We start from the raw sequence: 15776 nt of genomic DNA, 5'->3' as shown, positions 1-15776 counted from the left end.
ACTGACTTTTTGATTCATTTAATTTAAGCTTATTATGCTCTGTCCTTTGTTTGTTTGTGTGAGACTTTCTGTCCAGGACTCCCCCGGTGAAAAAACGATTTTTGTCTCTCAATGAGAAAATTTAATTAAATACAAGCCAAAACATTTTCCTGAAAAAAGGGAAAGGCCTGACAGTCTTTAGTCTAAACATCTGGAGTGATTAAGTTTATATCGTCCGCTCATTTTGTTCAGATTGTGATTCTGTTGATATAACGACAAATATTCTCATTATAGCGTCCTGTAGCGGACTCTGTTGCGTTTGTACGCTAGTTAGCTAGTTTTTTAACGGCATGTCATACTTCAGGAGACCCCCGCGCCCCCTTCCCGTCTGACGGGGATAGTCTCCCACTGTGAGGTGCATACGCCCCGTTTCCACCAAGCAGCCCGGTTTGGTTCAGTCCGGTACGGTAAACCCTGAACTTGCTTGTACCCTTATTCTGTAAACTGAGTGTTAGCCAGATGGAGATAGCCGCGTTAGCTATGTAACAGTGTGACATCATAGCAGTCAAACACGGTGTAAACCGCTATTAATTAAGTTAAAGGAAGAAGAAGAAAGGGATGCAGTAAAAAAAGAGACCCTTCATTTTTCCTGAGGTTAGATGTGACGTAAATAAACAACGCGGAAGTAGCGGCCGTAGCAACAGAGTCCGCTACACGACGTTATAATGAGAATATTTGTCTTTATATCAATGCTATGTGTAATCCAATGGAATGACAACATCCACAAAAGAGAGGAGAACAACAAACTGACCAACAGAAAACAGAACGCAGACGTTTAATTAGAGCACGGAGATCGTAGAGGTCGCGTGCAGACACTTTAGCCGGTCACTATATAAATGTCATTCTCTTTCTATTGGCTCAAATTGAAATCTCTGGAGTATATGCTGCTGCGTTCAGACATCAGCTCACTCAGATATTCTGCAGATAAAGTACTCGGGGTCTGGAGGAGAAACTCCGGGTAAAGTCTGCGCGAAAAAATGCATCTGTTTGCGTTCACACAGCTTAAAGAACCTCCGGGTAGCCAAATCTCCGGAGTTTTTCAGGAGATTTCCGTATGTGTGAAAAGGCTTCAAGAGTGACGCCCATGTAAGTAATGATGGAAATGTTTCCAAGCCAATCAACGGTCCTGATTCTCAAATGGATTGTGCTGCTTTTGTGCTCTCGATAAACCTGTGCAAACTAATCGTAAACACTCAGTGTCTAATTTACAGAACACACAAGGGTGTTAAATTCACCTCTTGACTGCAAACAGCGTCTCAGTGCGTCGGTGCGTCTCAGTGTGTCGGTGATGGTTGCCTTTAACTGGGGGAAAACAGTCCCGCCCCCTTTCTATGCAAATAATCATCATTACAGTTATCTACGTTCATTTTCTGTCCTGAATATGAAGCATGAAAACTGTGATATAAAAACGGATTTCATATGAAATGACACTACCTGATGTTCTAACTGAGTGCTGTGGTGACTCTTAACTCAGTTTTTTTTTGCTATCTTTGGTACACACACGTACACACACACACACACACACACACACACACACACACACACACACACACACACAAATGAACATTCATCCGTCCTCCCACAGACACATCCTCGGCTGTCACCTCTTGCAGCATCACACGGTCATGCTGCGATTAGGAATCTGTTTCCCCCATCTGTCATGTCCCCACAGCAAACACACACACACCTACACACACACACCTTCACACACACACCTTCACACACACACACACACCCTGGCAGTAGGTATATTCCTCCTAATCTAGTACAGTGGAAGCAGAGAGCAACAGACCGAGAGGATGAAAACTGGATCCAATAACTCCACGCTTCAGGTGCTCTGGACTTCAATTATTCATGATCACACACACACACACACACACACACACACACACACACACACACACACACACACACACACACACACACACACACACACACACACAGGTACCTGAGCTCTGTAAAGGGTTTCACATCAAGCTGGAGCTGCGTTTGTGAGCTGTGAGAAACTTAATTGAGCTTTGAGTGAAGTTTAAAGTGAAATTGGCGTCCCATGGCGGTAAGGTAAGCCTGTGTCCAATCATATTCATGTTAGCAAGGAGAGGAAAACACGGATAAGACGGCGTGAGCCAGTGGCTGAACAAACGGCAGCGCGCCCAGGAGCCTCGAGGTTTCGACAGGAGAAAGTCAATTACGCTGCAGAGAGCTGAGCAGCGGGGATTTATTTCACCGCTGCAAGACGGGGGGAAAAAATCACATCTGCCTCACTGAAACATAAAATACTCTTTCCTTATGGTTTCTGTGTTTAATTGACCCGTTATATTTAAGTCCACTCTTCCCTAAGCTCAGAAAAAAAGGACATTTTAAAACAACTTTGACGAGCTCGGGTCTCTCACCTTGGTCTTGCCCAGCTGCCAGTCCGCACTGCTGCTGTCGTACAGGTAGAGCAGCTGGACGCAGCTCCCCTTGGGGTCATCGGGGGTCATCACACCCCGCATCAACACCTTGTACCTGAAGACGGGATGAAATAAAGCAGCATGTGAATGGTGCTCTGTTGGGGCTCTAATAAAGGAATAGAAGGGATCTTGTTTTTCACATATTAATCAATTATTCAGAATCCACTTCCCCATGTTCCTCTAACTCTAACATGTGTCTCTAGTCCGTCTACAAACCCCCCAAGGATTAGAAAAGTCCATCCTCTCCGTCTTCTCCCTGCTCCACTTTTCAGAAAATGTGTGCTCAAACAGGCTGTTTGGAAATTTTCCCTTCATGACATCACAAAGGGCAGTAGCCCCTCCCCCAAGTGGGTGACACTCCCACAGCTAGGTGTTTGTTCTGCCCTCTGAGTCTGCCTTCTCACCGTAAACAATAGGACATGGAGCGAGAAAACACAGAGCACACCTGAGCCCTTCCAGAGAGGGGGCGTGGTCAGACACAGCTCATTTACATATTTAAAGGTACAGACACAGAAACAGTCTGTTCTGAGCAGGGCTGAAATAGAGGGGTTTATAGACATGATCAAATACAGGATCAGAGTGGATTTAGAACAAGAAACTTCACACACATGTTTTGAGGAGCTCTGAGACTTATTTAAACTGAAGAAGAGGAGGAGGATATGTCACCTTTAAAACAGAAGGCGATATGTTGGACTGAGGCGTTCAGAGACTCACCTGGTGCAGAAGTCTTGGAAAGGTCTGCGGATGGGGAAGCCGGTTCGTCGAATCTTCACGGTCTCCAACATGCCCGAGTATCTGAGCTGGTTCAGAACCAACGTCTGGTCGAACTGATCAGGCATCTAGAGGCAGAGAGTGGACGTTTAGTGGCAAAAAGACACAGTTACATACACACACATACACATGAAGTGTCAGCTATGAGATAATGAGACAAGTTATTATTGTATCTCAAAGGAAATAAAACGTTATGTGAAGGTCCAGTAAACCACTGGAAGGCTCAAATCTCTTGGCTCATTCTGGAGGAGTTTTAGGAAATCCGATAATCTTGGACACTTCCTCACTTTTTGCAGATGTTACGGACGCAATTTGGGCTTACTGTGGAAAATGTGTTTGATTATTATTTTTTTTTTAGCTTAAAGTCGGAATTTTGACTTTTTACCCAGATTTCTACAATTCTATGATTCATTTGGCTGACGCTTTTATCCAAAGCGAAGAACATCAGAGAGTAAGAACAACACAAGCAAGTATACCTAAATAGGAAACAAGGTCAGGAAATGCAAAAGACGTCCTTAAGTCTGATTGGACACACAGGTGTTGACAGGAAGTGACCAGGCACAGAGCACAACATCAACAGCTGTTCTTGAGAGTTCTAATCAGCACCAAAACCATCCTAAATATCCTCATCATCATCATCATCACGTCGTAGGTGTTCATAAAGAGCTGGGTCTTGAGCTTTTCCTTAAAGGTTCCAACAAAGTATGTTTGTCACAAAAATTAGTCTCGTAAAAATTTCGATTTCCACGGCAACATGCAAACATGAGAAATCAAAAAAGTATTGAAAATTAGGACAATCTTACAACAAAGTTTATTCACTGAATAGTTAATCACCATTTTTGGATGGATGATGTTGACACACTGAGGGAGGAGCTGTTAAAAAAGTGATGCCGCCTGCTTGGTACCCCAGCATGCTTTGAGTAAAGAATCTGCTTCTTGTAATACACATCGAACTTGTTCCAGTTTGCAGTCAGTGGGTCCATACTGTCACCACATGTGGACGTATTTGTGCACTTTGGACACAGTTTGTCCCGAGTCGCTTCTCTTTAAATTCCCTTTAAGCGCTGGAACAGTCCATCTACGTCACATGATGCACACGCCCATCCCACCCCTTTAAAAATCCTCCACACGCATGTACAGACGTGCACCGACGCATCGCTGCATACCTCTCATTCACAACTTTGAACTTGGAGAGAGAAGTGCATACGACAGCAGCAGCCAGTGACCAATCAGAACCCTCCAAAAACACACTTGGCATTGGGACACCATTATTACTTAACAGAAGAGCTTTCAATGAGGGCCATTTTCCCGGGGACCCCTCTCACCCTGTAACCTCGGTGGGCGGAGGGGGGGGGCTCAGAATAAGAGGGTGCTTTCATACGCGCTCCTAATGCCCCCTTTTATTCAGCGGGCCATCTCTCCTGATAGCTCGTTGATGGCCCATTTGAGGACGCTGAGATGAAGAGAGGCCGATTCAGCACCAGATCTTGACTGGGTTGATTGAATGGTGCCCTTTAAGACCCACCGGCCGCAGAGAGGATTAGCATAGCTTGCATTTGCATACGTCCCCGCACAAAGCCGAGCGGTGTCAGGAAGCTGCCCTCTGCCTCCTGCCTCTCTATCTCTATCATTTCCTCCTTTTGCTTGCATTCAGGCTGTCAACAACTTCTTCTCTTTGGAAGACTCGGATGTCATCCTGAGGAACGGGGCAAATGGAACTTTCGTTCTTTCCTATTTCTTTTCTATCCTCATGTCATTCTCTGACAAAACATTCAAAGCTTCATGCTTTGCAAAACAGAAAAAAAGGTCTGCAGACAAAAGATGCCTTTTCACTTCATAAGCGACATCAGGGAGGTCCTTTTTATCCCTTTCACTCAGCAGTTCTCAAAATGCTAAACTTGATCTATGCATGAAGTGAACTTAGCTGGAACTTGGACCAGTATCCAGTCCTTGTTTTCCTACGTATGATCATTAGGTTTAAAAGCGTTTTAGGCTAATGTCCATCAAGAAATGGTAGAACTTAATTTGGTGGTTTTGTTATGTTGCGGTTTTGTCCCGCAGCCCAATAGGATTATCTGATCTGGCGAGCCATCAGCTGAGAACAACATGGATGTAAATCAGCATCCAGAGGAGAGATAAACCATCTCAGGCCTCTATCAGGGGCGTGACAACAATAGCCCGAGGAGTGAAATCTTCTGTCTTTCTCAGCCAAACTTCCCTAAGCCTAAAGACTCAGAGCTCGGGGGGGGGGGGGGGCATTCAAAAGGACAAAAGAGGGGCGGGGTAGTCTGCTCCCATGGGGGCTGCAAAGCTGACAACTAAACTCTGGATGAGCCGTCAATCCGTCACCACCAGAAAGAAGGTCTGCATTGTCCTCAACCTGAATCTTCTTCATTTCAATTGTCCAATTATGGCTGTGGTTTTCCATGACTTAATAGAAAGCTTTGCAGCCGTACTATAAGTGCAGATAGGTCGTGAGGGATGCAAAGAAAGTTCAGAAGAGATTCACTCAGTCCTTAAATGTTTACCTTACATCTGTCATTTTACTCCAGTTTACAATTAATGAAACAATGCATCGTGCACCGTGTTGTACTGTAACAAAACTCGGCTGTCATTACACCTTTGTGCTATCATATCGATTCTGCAGTGCCTTAATTTGATTGGGTGGCTTCACTTTCTTTAACTGTATGTAAACGTCCTGAGTGATCCCGTCCCCCCATTTGTCCCTCCCCCCATTATGCCTCCATGACGTTCATATTGAATGCGAGACGTTACAGGGGCAAATATATCTCAGCTCGAACTACAAATATTAGTTGGTCTGAGTGCTTTATTTTCCCCGCTAAAGTGCTGTAACTAAGCTCAGCCATCATCACGTCTTTGTAAATTCATAATGATTCCAAGGAGGCGTAATATCGGTGTCCTTATCTGTGTACTCACACTGCATTTCGACGTTGTGGAAGCGCGGCAAAGCTGGAGCTCCACATACACACACAGTCAGACATGCACACACAGCGCTGCGCTCCACCGCTGGCTGCACTGTTCTCGTCTCACCCCTGCAACGCCTCTGTTTCTACCTCTGAAGACGGTACAAAATGGGGATCACTTCGACCGCCCATTAAATGGTAAATGGACTTCAGATAGTCTTCTGACTACTCAAAGCATGTTTACACCGGGTACAGTTAAGATCCCTCGACCGATCACGTCAAACATTTAGTGAAAACATCTAAATGCTGGGAACTCTTTGGTAAAGTTTGGAAGCGTCCCATGTAGCGTCCATACAAACAAATCCTCAGCCCTGGTCTTTGACCCATTGCTGTTCCAGTGCTGTGATCTGGATCCTGTCTGATCTTCTGAACAGTAAATGTCACATGAAGTTAAAACTGCACTCCAGCAGCCCCCGAGTGGCAGCAGCAGATAATTGGATTTCACTACCAAGAATCAAATGAGATTTTCCTCATCTCTTCAGGCGACCTTTGGTGAAGTTCCCCACAGACCTCCCCTTCTGATGAATCTGTTCATGTGTACTCTTCATGATTTATACTTTAACTTATACTGTTCTTCTTTTTGCTCAGATGAGAACATGAATCCGTCCTCTGGCTCTTGATGTCAGCAGCAGTACCCTCTTTGAGTACCATATGTTTTAGGAGAACTCAAGAATGAATTGGATATTTTTTTATTTGGATGAATAAAATGTGTGTTCAGAATCCTGAAACCTTTTGGAGCACTGATGAAATGGTTGTGAATAAGTCAAAGACACTTTATAGAAACATCAGGATGGTTTATCACCAAACGTCTACTGTCGGTTTCTGGTCTTTTGTTTTATTCATGTCTTCTTGTAAGCCTGTTTTGGGTTGGGCACATTGACACAATAATCCAGAAATGGCTGTGGATCAGTGGTTGATTCAGACGTTTCTAAACCGGAAGGTCGGAGTTTGATCCCCAGCTCCTGCAGCCGTAAGTCTGATGTTGCCTTTGGTAAGACACTTGACCCCAAGGGGCTTTTTTATGTCTTCACTAAAGAGACAGGACAGTGGATAAAGTTGGTGTTCTCACAAAGAGTGAGGAATGACCTGGGGGGAAAAAAATCCACAGGTTGGACTCAAATCCAGGCCGCTACCTCGAGGACCACAGCCTATACTCATTGGTGTGATAAGCAACCACTAGGCCACTGGTGCCCCCACAAATATTGGTTTTCATCAAAACTAACCATCCAAAACAAAAAAAGCACAAAACGATGTCAGATTACGGCCGTACTGTATTAGAGCAGCAGCTTACATTAACCATTGTGACACACAGAACAACATCCCTAAACCCAAAGGTTCTCAAATGTTAACCTTCCTAATAAATATAAGACATAAAGTCTGACACTGAAGACTTTCTGGCATTGTTTCCTAGATGAATGTCTCTCTGTTCTTCTTCTGTCTTTAACGCTTCGGGAGGATCAGCATTCTCACTTTAAACAGAACTAAGAGCATCTAAGAACCTCCAGAACCCAAGGACCTCTGTGAGTGTTTCTATAGAGGGAAGTCTCGTTTGCTTCTGGGCGTCCAGGTCTGAATGCTGGAGAGGGGGGGCGGGTCAGCGGGGATTATCACTCACTGCTCAGTAGGAGTTCCTTTTTTCTGATTTTTTTGGGGGGAATTGCTGGAACATTGTTTGTCCCTCATAGATGGATGGAAATCCAGCCTTATTCCGTGACCCTTCTGGATTTAATCCTGACCCAGTTTTGGCTTCTTGAGGGTTTTAGATTTCTCCAAAACACAAAGAAAGGCAGCAGAGGTAGAGCGACGGAGATTAAACCAATAAATACAATCATTCTGCACGATGTAAGCTCTTAAAGGAAACAAGAACATCAGAGGAAGTGGTATCAAACACAACAGTAGTTCTCTGAAACTTTCTCAGTTTAAAACACAACGTCTTGAACCGCAGGCTCAGTGTGAAGGAAGATAAACTTCAATAATGCAAAGACTGCACACCACAGCAGGTCAGTGATAAACAACGGGCTAATTCGACTTTTGAAAGAGATGAATTAAAAAGATGGCTTATATATGGCTTAACGATTATAAATCTCCAAAGCAGTAAAAAGTCACTCACAGTTTCCAAAAACCCAAAGTGTCACCTTCATATTGTAGATTTTGCCCCAAACACAAAAGGTAATGCAATTGGAAAAACACAAATTTGGACAAAGCAATAAAGCTGTCAGGTTATTGTCAACACATCAGAGAAAAAAATATAAAAAATGCCCGAAAATCTCAGCATTTTAAGATACTTCAGCATGACAGAAACCTTCAGTGAAGAAAAACGACACAAGTTTCTTGTAACTCTCTTCCAGAAATCAGAGAGAAGTTGGCTTTTTCTTACACATCCACCCACACAGACACTACTTCTCCTTCATCACTATGCATGTCATTAACAAACCAGTCTCATCATCCTGCTTTCGTCCTTCCAAAAGCGCAACGCTCAAAACTCGCTGTTTGCAGACTCCGTCTAAAGTCAAATGTTTTCCTGAAAGTCAGTGATCAACCAAGAAAAATCACAGGCACTGTCTGATCGTCCAGTGCATGGCAGGAATTGTTCAATCACACAGCAATAACAATAATTATAACAAGATTTCAATAGCTAGAAAAATGAAAGATATCATAAGAGGCTTTTGCATCTTTTGTTTTTGGTGCATTTGTATTCAGAGGAAAGAGACATGCACAGAATTTGCTGTTTTTTCCTCTCATGCATTTTTCAAATTCTGCAAAGCACCTGAGAAAAAAAGAGGATACAAAAAGCTCTCCCACCTTTGAAGCCTCATGCCATCATCGGAACAGCAGTCCATATATTGATCTGTAATGCTCTGATCTTCTGCGTCTGATCAGCTTTGTTGAAATGCAAAAAAATCAAATTTTGTGAGTTGTTATCAGTCAAAAATACCTGAAGCGACAGCTGCAGATTTTATCTTATTTTTCTGTAAGTTAAAAACTTTTTGTTTCCTTTATGTTGCGAAGCATTTAAAGAGCGTAAGCAACTTCTAACAGAGAGAATACACTATGTGCATGAGACTGAAAATCAAAGCGTCTTTGTGCATCTATCATGTAGCTGTGCACAAACCGCAGCATCTCAGCTCATTCCACGTAATTAAGACCTCCCTCTGGACACTCGAACCCTCGTGCAACAAGCGTGCACTTGAACGCACCGCTTCCCATTGAAAACATGCATCAGGTCTCACCGTGCATCGTAGCTCCTCGCCTCGCTTCCTTCAGGGTCTTTTCAAAAACAAATCAAAAACCAGAGACCGAAAAATGACAGAAAACTTCCCAAAGCTGCCGTCTCTCTGCGCGTGTGTGTGTGGTCCTCAGCACACTGACCGCCTCAGACACACACACATTCTGCCACCACACAGTCAAACAAAGGCTTTCAAACTCCACTCCCCTTTTTGTGTGGAGAGAGAGAGAGGGAAAGAAGGAGGGAGGGTTGCTATGGTGATGCGTCTCCTGCTGAGGCTAATTTGTGCAGGCCACTTGTAGGGCCTTACAGAGAAAGAGAGAGAGAGAGAGAGAGAGAGAGAGAGAGAGAGAGAGAGAGAGAGAGAGAGAGACACACACACAGTGAGAGAGAGAGAGAGAGAGAGAGAGAGAGAGAGACACACACACACAGTGAGAGAGCGAGGAGAGAGACACAGAGAGAGAGAGACAGAGAGAGAGAGAGAGAGAGAGACAGAGAGAGAGAGAGAGAGAGATAGAGAGAGAGAGAGAGAGACAGAGAGAGAGAGAGACACAGAGACAGAGAGAGAGAGACGGAGAGAGAGAGAGAGAGAGAGAGAGAGACAGAGAGAGAGAGAGAGAGACAGAGAGAGAGAAGAGAGAGAGACACAGAGAGAGAGAGAGAGAGGAGAGAGACATAGAGAGAGAGAGAGAGAGAGAGAGAGACACAGAGAGAGAGAGAGAGAGAGAGAGAGAGAGAGAGAGAGAGAGAGAGAGAGAGAGAGAGAGAGAGAGAGAGAGAGAGCAGGCTGTTTACATTCAAACGTTGTGGTGACTTTTGTGTCCTCTCTCTCCAGCTCACTGGTCCGGTGAACTGGTGTGACGCTGCCTCAGACTGGTTTAAATGGGCTGAATATGCGCTCTGATGAGCCAATGAAAAACATCCAGCTCTATCATCTACAAACACTTGAACCAGGCAGTCTTATTTTTTGTCCTCATGACGATGACAGACAACAGACCAGAGTCTGTGAGCACAAAATAAACAAATATGTTTCATTATTTATTAAAAATTCTATATTTTATATTTATTTATTATTTTTAACTGGGTTGTTAAAATACTCTCAGTATAAAATCAGTTATCACTGAAACGCATGCCGTTATTTGATGTTATTATTGATCCTCGGCCGTTGTCAAGCTGCACGTTATCGCTGTGTGACAACAATGACGTCACTGTTGGCGGCCTGCGAGTGAGCGAGTAACGTCATAAAACTCAGTATGTAGTGAGTACAGAGGAGGGAATGAGTTTGTGATTTCGGACGCAGCCCAAATCTGATTTTATAAGAAGTAAATATCTGATTGTTCATTCATTCGCTGACGATGTGTGTCTTTATACCTACAAAATAATATCCACAATAATGTGCATAAAGCCAAAGTAAGCGTGGGGCGGATCAGAAGGTGATTGGATGCTTTAAACTCACAGTTTGTAAACCCCACCACCAGGGGGCTCTCAATCAAAACCAAACAAAACCAAAAAGATGATGTCGAGGCTGTCGGGGGAATCACGGGAGTGATTCATTCCGAGTTGACCGTAGTCATGACGATGAATATGTTTACAGACGAACTGATGTATCCGAGTATAATCTACATGACGCTTTTATCACAGCAGCACATACAGCAGCTCACGCTTCCTCATGCAGCGGGCTTTAACGTAACATCCTGTGTTTCCACGGCAACCACAAACATGCCGGCTGCCATTACATGACACTTCCCGTTACAAGTCTAAAATTACAGAGTTCTCTTTGAGGAAATATTTGAGGTAATGTAAGGACTCAACAAAAATATTTCTAACATAAGTTTAGATGATTTTTAATTATTTAAGATATTTTAATGTAAACATTCTCATGAAATTCTACGTACTGTACCTTTAAGAGTTTGTTAAAAAGTGCCACGTTTAAGTGTACAGTGCGCGCACGACTGTGTGAGTCTTTTTAAGTGACTGTGTGTCCTAAATCGTATTTAGAGCCAACAATCTGTCCTCGCTTTATTATGCATTCATTCAATATATTGATGTTTCCACTCACCATCTGCACGAGCTCCCTGACGGACTGCTTTGGGTGCAGTGATGTAACAGTGTGTTGAAAAAGGCGGGCAGGGTCAGTTCGTCTCCTCTCAAAATGTTGTAATCAAATTACAGTGTGGTGTTATGGTAGCTTTGTTCACACACACACACACACACACACACACACACACACACACACACACACACACACACACACAGTCACCATCCTCCTTCTCCATCTCTGTGCCTCGCTGCCCCTCTGACACCTGCTCAGAGCCAAAGAGGTGGACGACAGGGACGCCTCTCTGGGGGCTTTAAGAGGCCGCGTGCCATGTCTCACTGACCCTTGTTTCCCCTGGGGGCGGCCCTACCCCCCCCCCCCCCTCCCTCACTACATTAAGCCCCATTGAAAAGTCATCATCCAGCCTTGTTTAACATTCGATCAGAGGGGGAGTCCAGACGCTTGTGTTGCGCCTCATAAAAACACGCTGGCTGTCCAGCTGGTCTCCCAGAGGACAGTAAGGATACCTACATTTTATATATTAAAAAATATAAATGGGAATCCTGGGGTTGGCTTTTCATGCTTATGTGTGTAAATGAACATCAGGATCAAAGCGATTGGAAAATGTTCGGTCCGTTAGATTTTCTCCAGCTTCAGGAGGTGAAACTGTCTGAAATGGCTGCAACATAATTCTTCGGGTTCTATCAAAGTATGTCCACTTAAATATTTTGTTTTATTTTGGTTTAGGCAGGCTCAGATTATTCACTTAAAGTGTCTGACAAGATTATAAAACGGATCCCTACAGAGATAGATCGGTAAGAAGTTTTTCTATGAAGGTGACGTATTATAAAAAATCCACTTCACCATGTTCCTCTAACTCTAACATGTGTCTCTATTCTGTCTACAAACCCCCCAGTCCTGAGAAAAGTCCATCCTCTCCGTCTTCTGCCTGCTCCACTTTTCAGAAAATGTGTGCTCAAACAGGCCGTTTGGAGATTTTCCCTTTATGACATCACAAAGGGCAGTAGCCCCTCCCCCAGGTGGGTGACACTCCCACAGCTAGGTGTTTGTTCTGCCCTCTGAGTCTGCCTTCTCACCGTAAACAATAGGACATGGAGCGAGAAAGCACAGAGTACGCCCAAGCACTTCCAGAGAGGGGGCGTGGTCAGACACAGCTCATTTACATATTTAAAGGTACAGACACAGAAACAGCCTGTTCTGAGCAGGGCTGAAATAGAGGGGTTTATAGACATGATCAAATACAGGATCAGAGTGGATTTAGAACAAGAAACTTCACACACATGTTTTGTGGAGCTCTGAGACTTATTTAAACTGGTTGAAGAGGAGGAGAATATGTGACCTTTAAAACAAGTACATTAAATCACTCTTATTAAAGCTGCCAGACTACATTTCACCTTTCAGAATATGGGAGTAGCTGGTCTCTTTTCTTTGATTCTAAATGCTTGTGTTCAGATTCAAGGCAGCGGTAGAAAAAGCAGCTGCTGTGATCTGCCAGACAAAATCAATGTTTTTGTCAATGGAGTCTGGTGGCTTTGATTTGTGGGACAACTCATCTGTGTCTGTTATCAAAAAGAGAAAGTTACTCACTAACAGTGTGGATTCCTCTCTGTAATGTCGTCAGACACTTTCACAAGCCTGGAGTGGTAAACTTCGGCAATACTTGGATTTGGACGATATGCTCCCTAAGATTTTGTTTCAGCCGTTACAGCCTGATTCACAGCATACTCTTTACTTCACTTACTCTACTTAAAAAACAGCTTAAAATACTGGAATTCCTTTTTCAACATAAACTACCAAAACAACAAAAAAGCTTTCTCAAATCAGGCACCCGCCTTTCAAAGTGAAAACCCAAACACTCTGGTTACAGACAACAGTTTGCTACAAAAACAAAGTCATGTTTCTCCTTGACAATAAAACATTACAGAGACCATACAGTCCTGTCACTAACAGCAGCCACCAGCAGAACGGACTCTACACAGGCGGTGATTCATCTTTAATCACGTTTGACGTTGATGATGCTGAAGAGTCGACGGGGCATCCAGACAGATATCGATCAGACGCCGATCTAAGAATAGTCCTGCAAATTACGGTAGTTTGTCAATAATTGGGTCGCCTGGGGAGTTTGACCAATCCCAAACCACAGACTGAAGAGGGGATGTTTTAATGTCCGCTCCCCCGATACACAACAGGCAATTTAATACAGAGCAAAAACAGACGAGCGTGGATGGTGCTGAGGCAGAGGAAGAAGGTAACAGCCACCAAAACTGACCTATGATTATTAATCTGATGGACAAGACCAACAATACATCCTTTTTCTACACCGCTTTTGCTGTTCGGGGTCACAGGGGTCATTGGGCGAGAGGCAGGGTTACACCCTGGACTGGTCACCAGCCAATCAGAGGGCTGACATATAGAGACAGACAACCAGCCACACTCACATTAACACCTACGGGGAATTATAGAGTCACTTACGTTAACCTAATGAGCATGTCTTTGGACTGTGGGAGGAAGACGGAGTACCAGGGGAGAACCCACACATGCACATCCCACACAGAGAGGCTCCTGTCAGACGAGGATTCAAACCAGGACCCTCCTCGCTTCTACCTCACAACATGCAGCCACCAACAATCAATGTCATGCTCCATTTTTTTGCCTTTTTGATCAGCCTTGCATGAAGAACAAAGTCAGACACTATAATGACCTAATCACATTTTTTTGTAGTTGCCATCTAGTGGCCATTAAATGAACTGCATCTCAACAATGCACTGAGTTCAAAAGTAAGCCATGGCAGTACATCAAATCTAGCACATCACTTTATTTCTTTATTTTGTTAAAGGAGCAGTATGTAACTCTGACCCCTAGTGTTTAAAATGGTGTTTAAATTCTAAACCTCATAGAGAGCTGTCTCCCCCCCTCCCCCCCTCCCCCCCCCCCCTCACTCAGGTCACCATGTGGTGGACTCTGAAGCTTCAGTGTTTATCCAGCTCTGCATGGGTCTGTAAACCTTTCTGTGTTCTAACCTCTCTCCATTTTTCAAAAGCATCTCCAATATTGATCCTAGTTTGAGCACGTTTCTGCTCGTGGAGCTTTTAGAAACATGCAGAGGCTTTTTAGGTCGGGTACAATCACTTCTATCTGAACCACTTCTCTTGACCGCTTCCATCGCTGCAACACCTGTTGACCTGATAACTGCTCTCATATCTGACAAACAGAGGGGTGTCCAAAACGGCCGTGTGGGGGGATGATCGTGTGCTGAGCAACATTTTTCTCCAGTTTTTCAACAACACAAGCGGCACAACAAGGACTTGAGGTCGTCTTTATAAATCATTTTGTAGCAACACAAAGCGTTAGGAACACAGTGTTTATAGACGGTTTCTCCCTGAAGTGTTTAAAACAGGATTTCATATCACTCAGTGAACACAGATTAAATATCATATCTTGTGGACATGAATATGTCTCTCTCTCTTCAGTCACACATCCCACAAGTCCCTCCTGTCTATCTTTTGTGTACATTACCCCCCACATTCCCCACTACTGCAGCCTGTTGCCAGGCAACCTGAGGTCAAAGGGCATCAAGAAGGGGCCAGACACTTCTCATTCCTGTCAGCTGCTGGGCGGGTGAGGGGGGAGAGGGGGCTGTTTGATTACTAAATGACACTCTGTGCTACTCCCACATCCTGCCCTGCCAATGTTTGCCTCAGGAAAAATGGTGTGTGTGCATGTGTGTGTGTGGGTGTGTGTGTGGGTGTGTGTGTGGGTGTGGGTGTGGGTGTGTGTGTGGGTGTGTGTGTGTGTGTGTGTGTGTGTGTGTGTGTGTACGTTCATCCATGAATAACAGCACTTACCTTGTGTGTATTTGGTTTGATGCATCGAATGAAAAAGGGGTTAGAAGTGCTGAGTGTGGCCATCAGGGAGTGCAAAGAATCCTGCAACAAAACAAACACGTTTTGAATTATTACTGCGATCTTCAGTTTCTGCATCTTCCACTGCAGTGGTTCCCAACTGGTGGGTCGGGACCCAAAAGTGGGTCGCAGAGTAATAATGTCTAATGTTTAATTTATAGTTAAGGATGCAAAAACAGCTGCTGCTACCTCTGGTGTTACTGCATCTACTATTACTGTTACCACTATTTAAATACTGTGTTTGTGTAATGAGCATGTTTTTGGTGCTTTTCCATTTTTCTTTTTTTTACTTTGAGACATGCATTGAAAGATAAGCTGAGATAAACTGTATTGATCCACCAG

The 15776-nt window shown here is 44.0% G+C and overlaps 1 protein-coding gene across 1 annotated transcript in view; it reads right to left on the bottom strand.

The window, feature by feature from the left end:
* The window catches only part of myo10 (myosin X), a 116719-nt gene that overhangs the window by 19246 nt on the left and 81697 nt on the right, over nucleotides 1-15776 (bottom strand). Inside the window, exons 19-21 of the mRNA XM_065953533.1 lie at nucleotides 15378-15458; nucleotides 3207-3331; nucleotides 2433-2547 (exon numbers count right to left, since the gene is read on the bottom strand). Of these exons, the coding sequence (XP_065809605.1) occupies nucleotides 2433-2547; nucleotides 3207-3331; nucleotides 15378-15458 (321 nt within the window). The remainder of the gene's footprint in view (nucleotides 1-2432; nucleotides 2548-3206; nucleotides 3332-15377; nucleotides 15459-15776) is intronic.

This window comes from Labrus bergylta, chromosome 4 (genome assembly GCF_963930695.1).
Source record: "Labrus bergylta chromosome 4, fLabBer1.1, whole genome shotgun sequence".
NCBI lineage: Eukaryota > Metazoa > Chordata > Actinopteri > Labriformes > Labridae > Labrus > Labrus bergylta.
The sequence above is the reverse complement of the archived record's forward strand: the minus strand, read 5'-3'. Positions and strand labels throughout refer to the sequence as shown.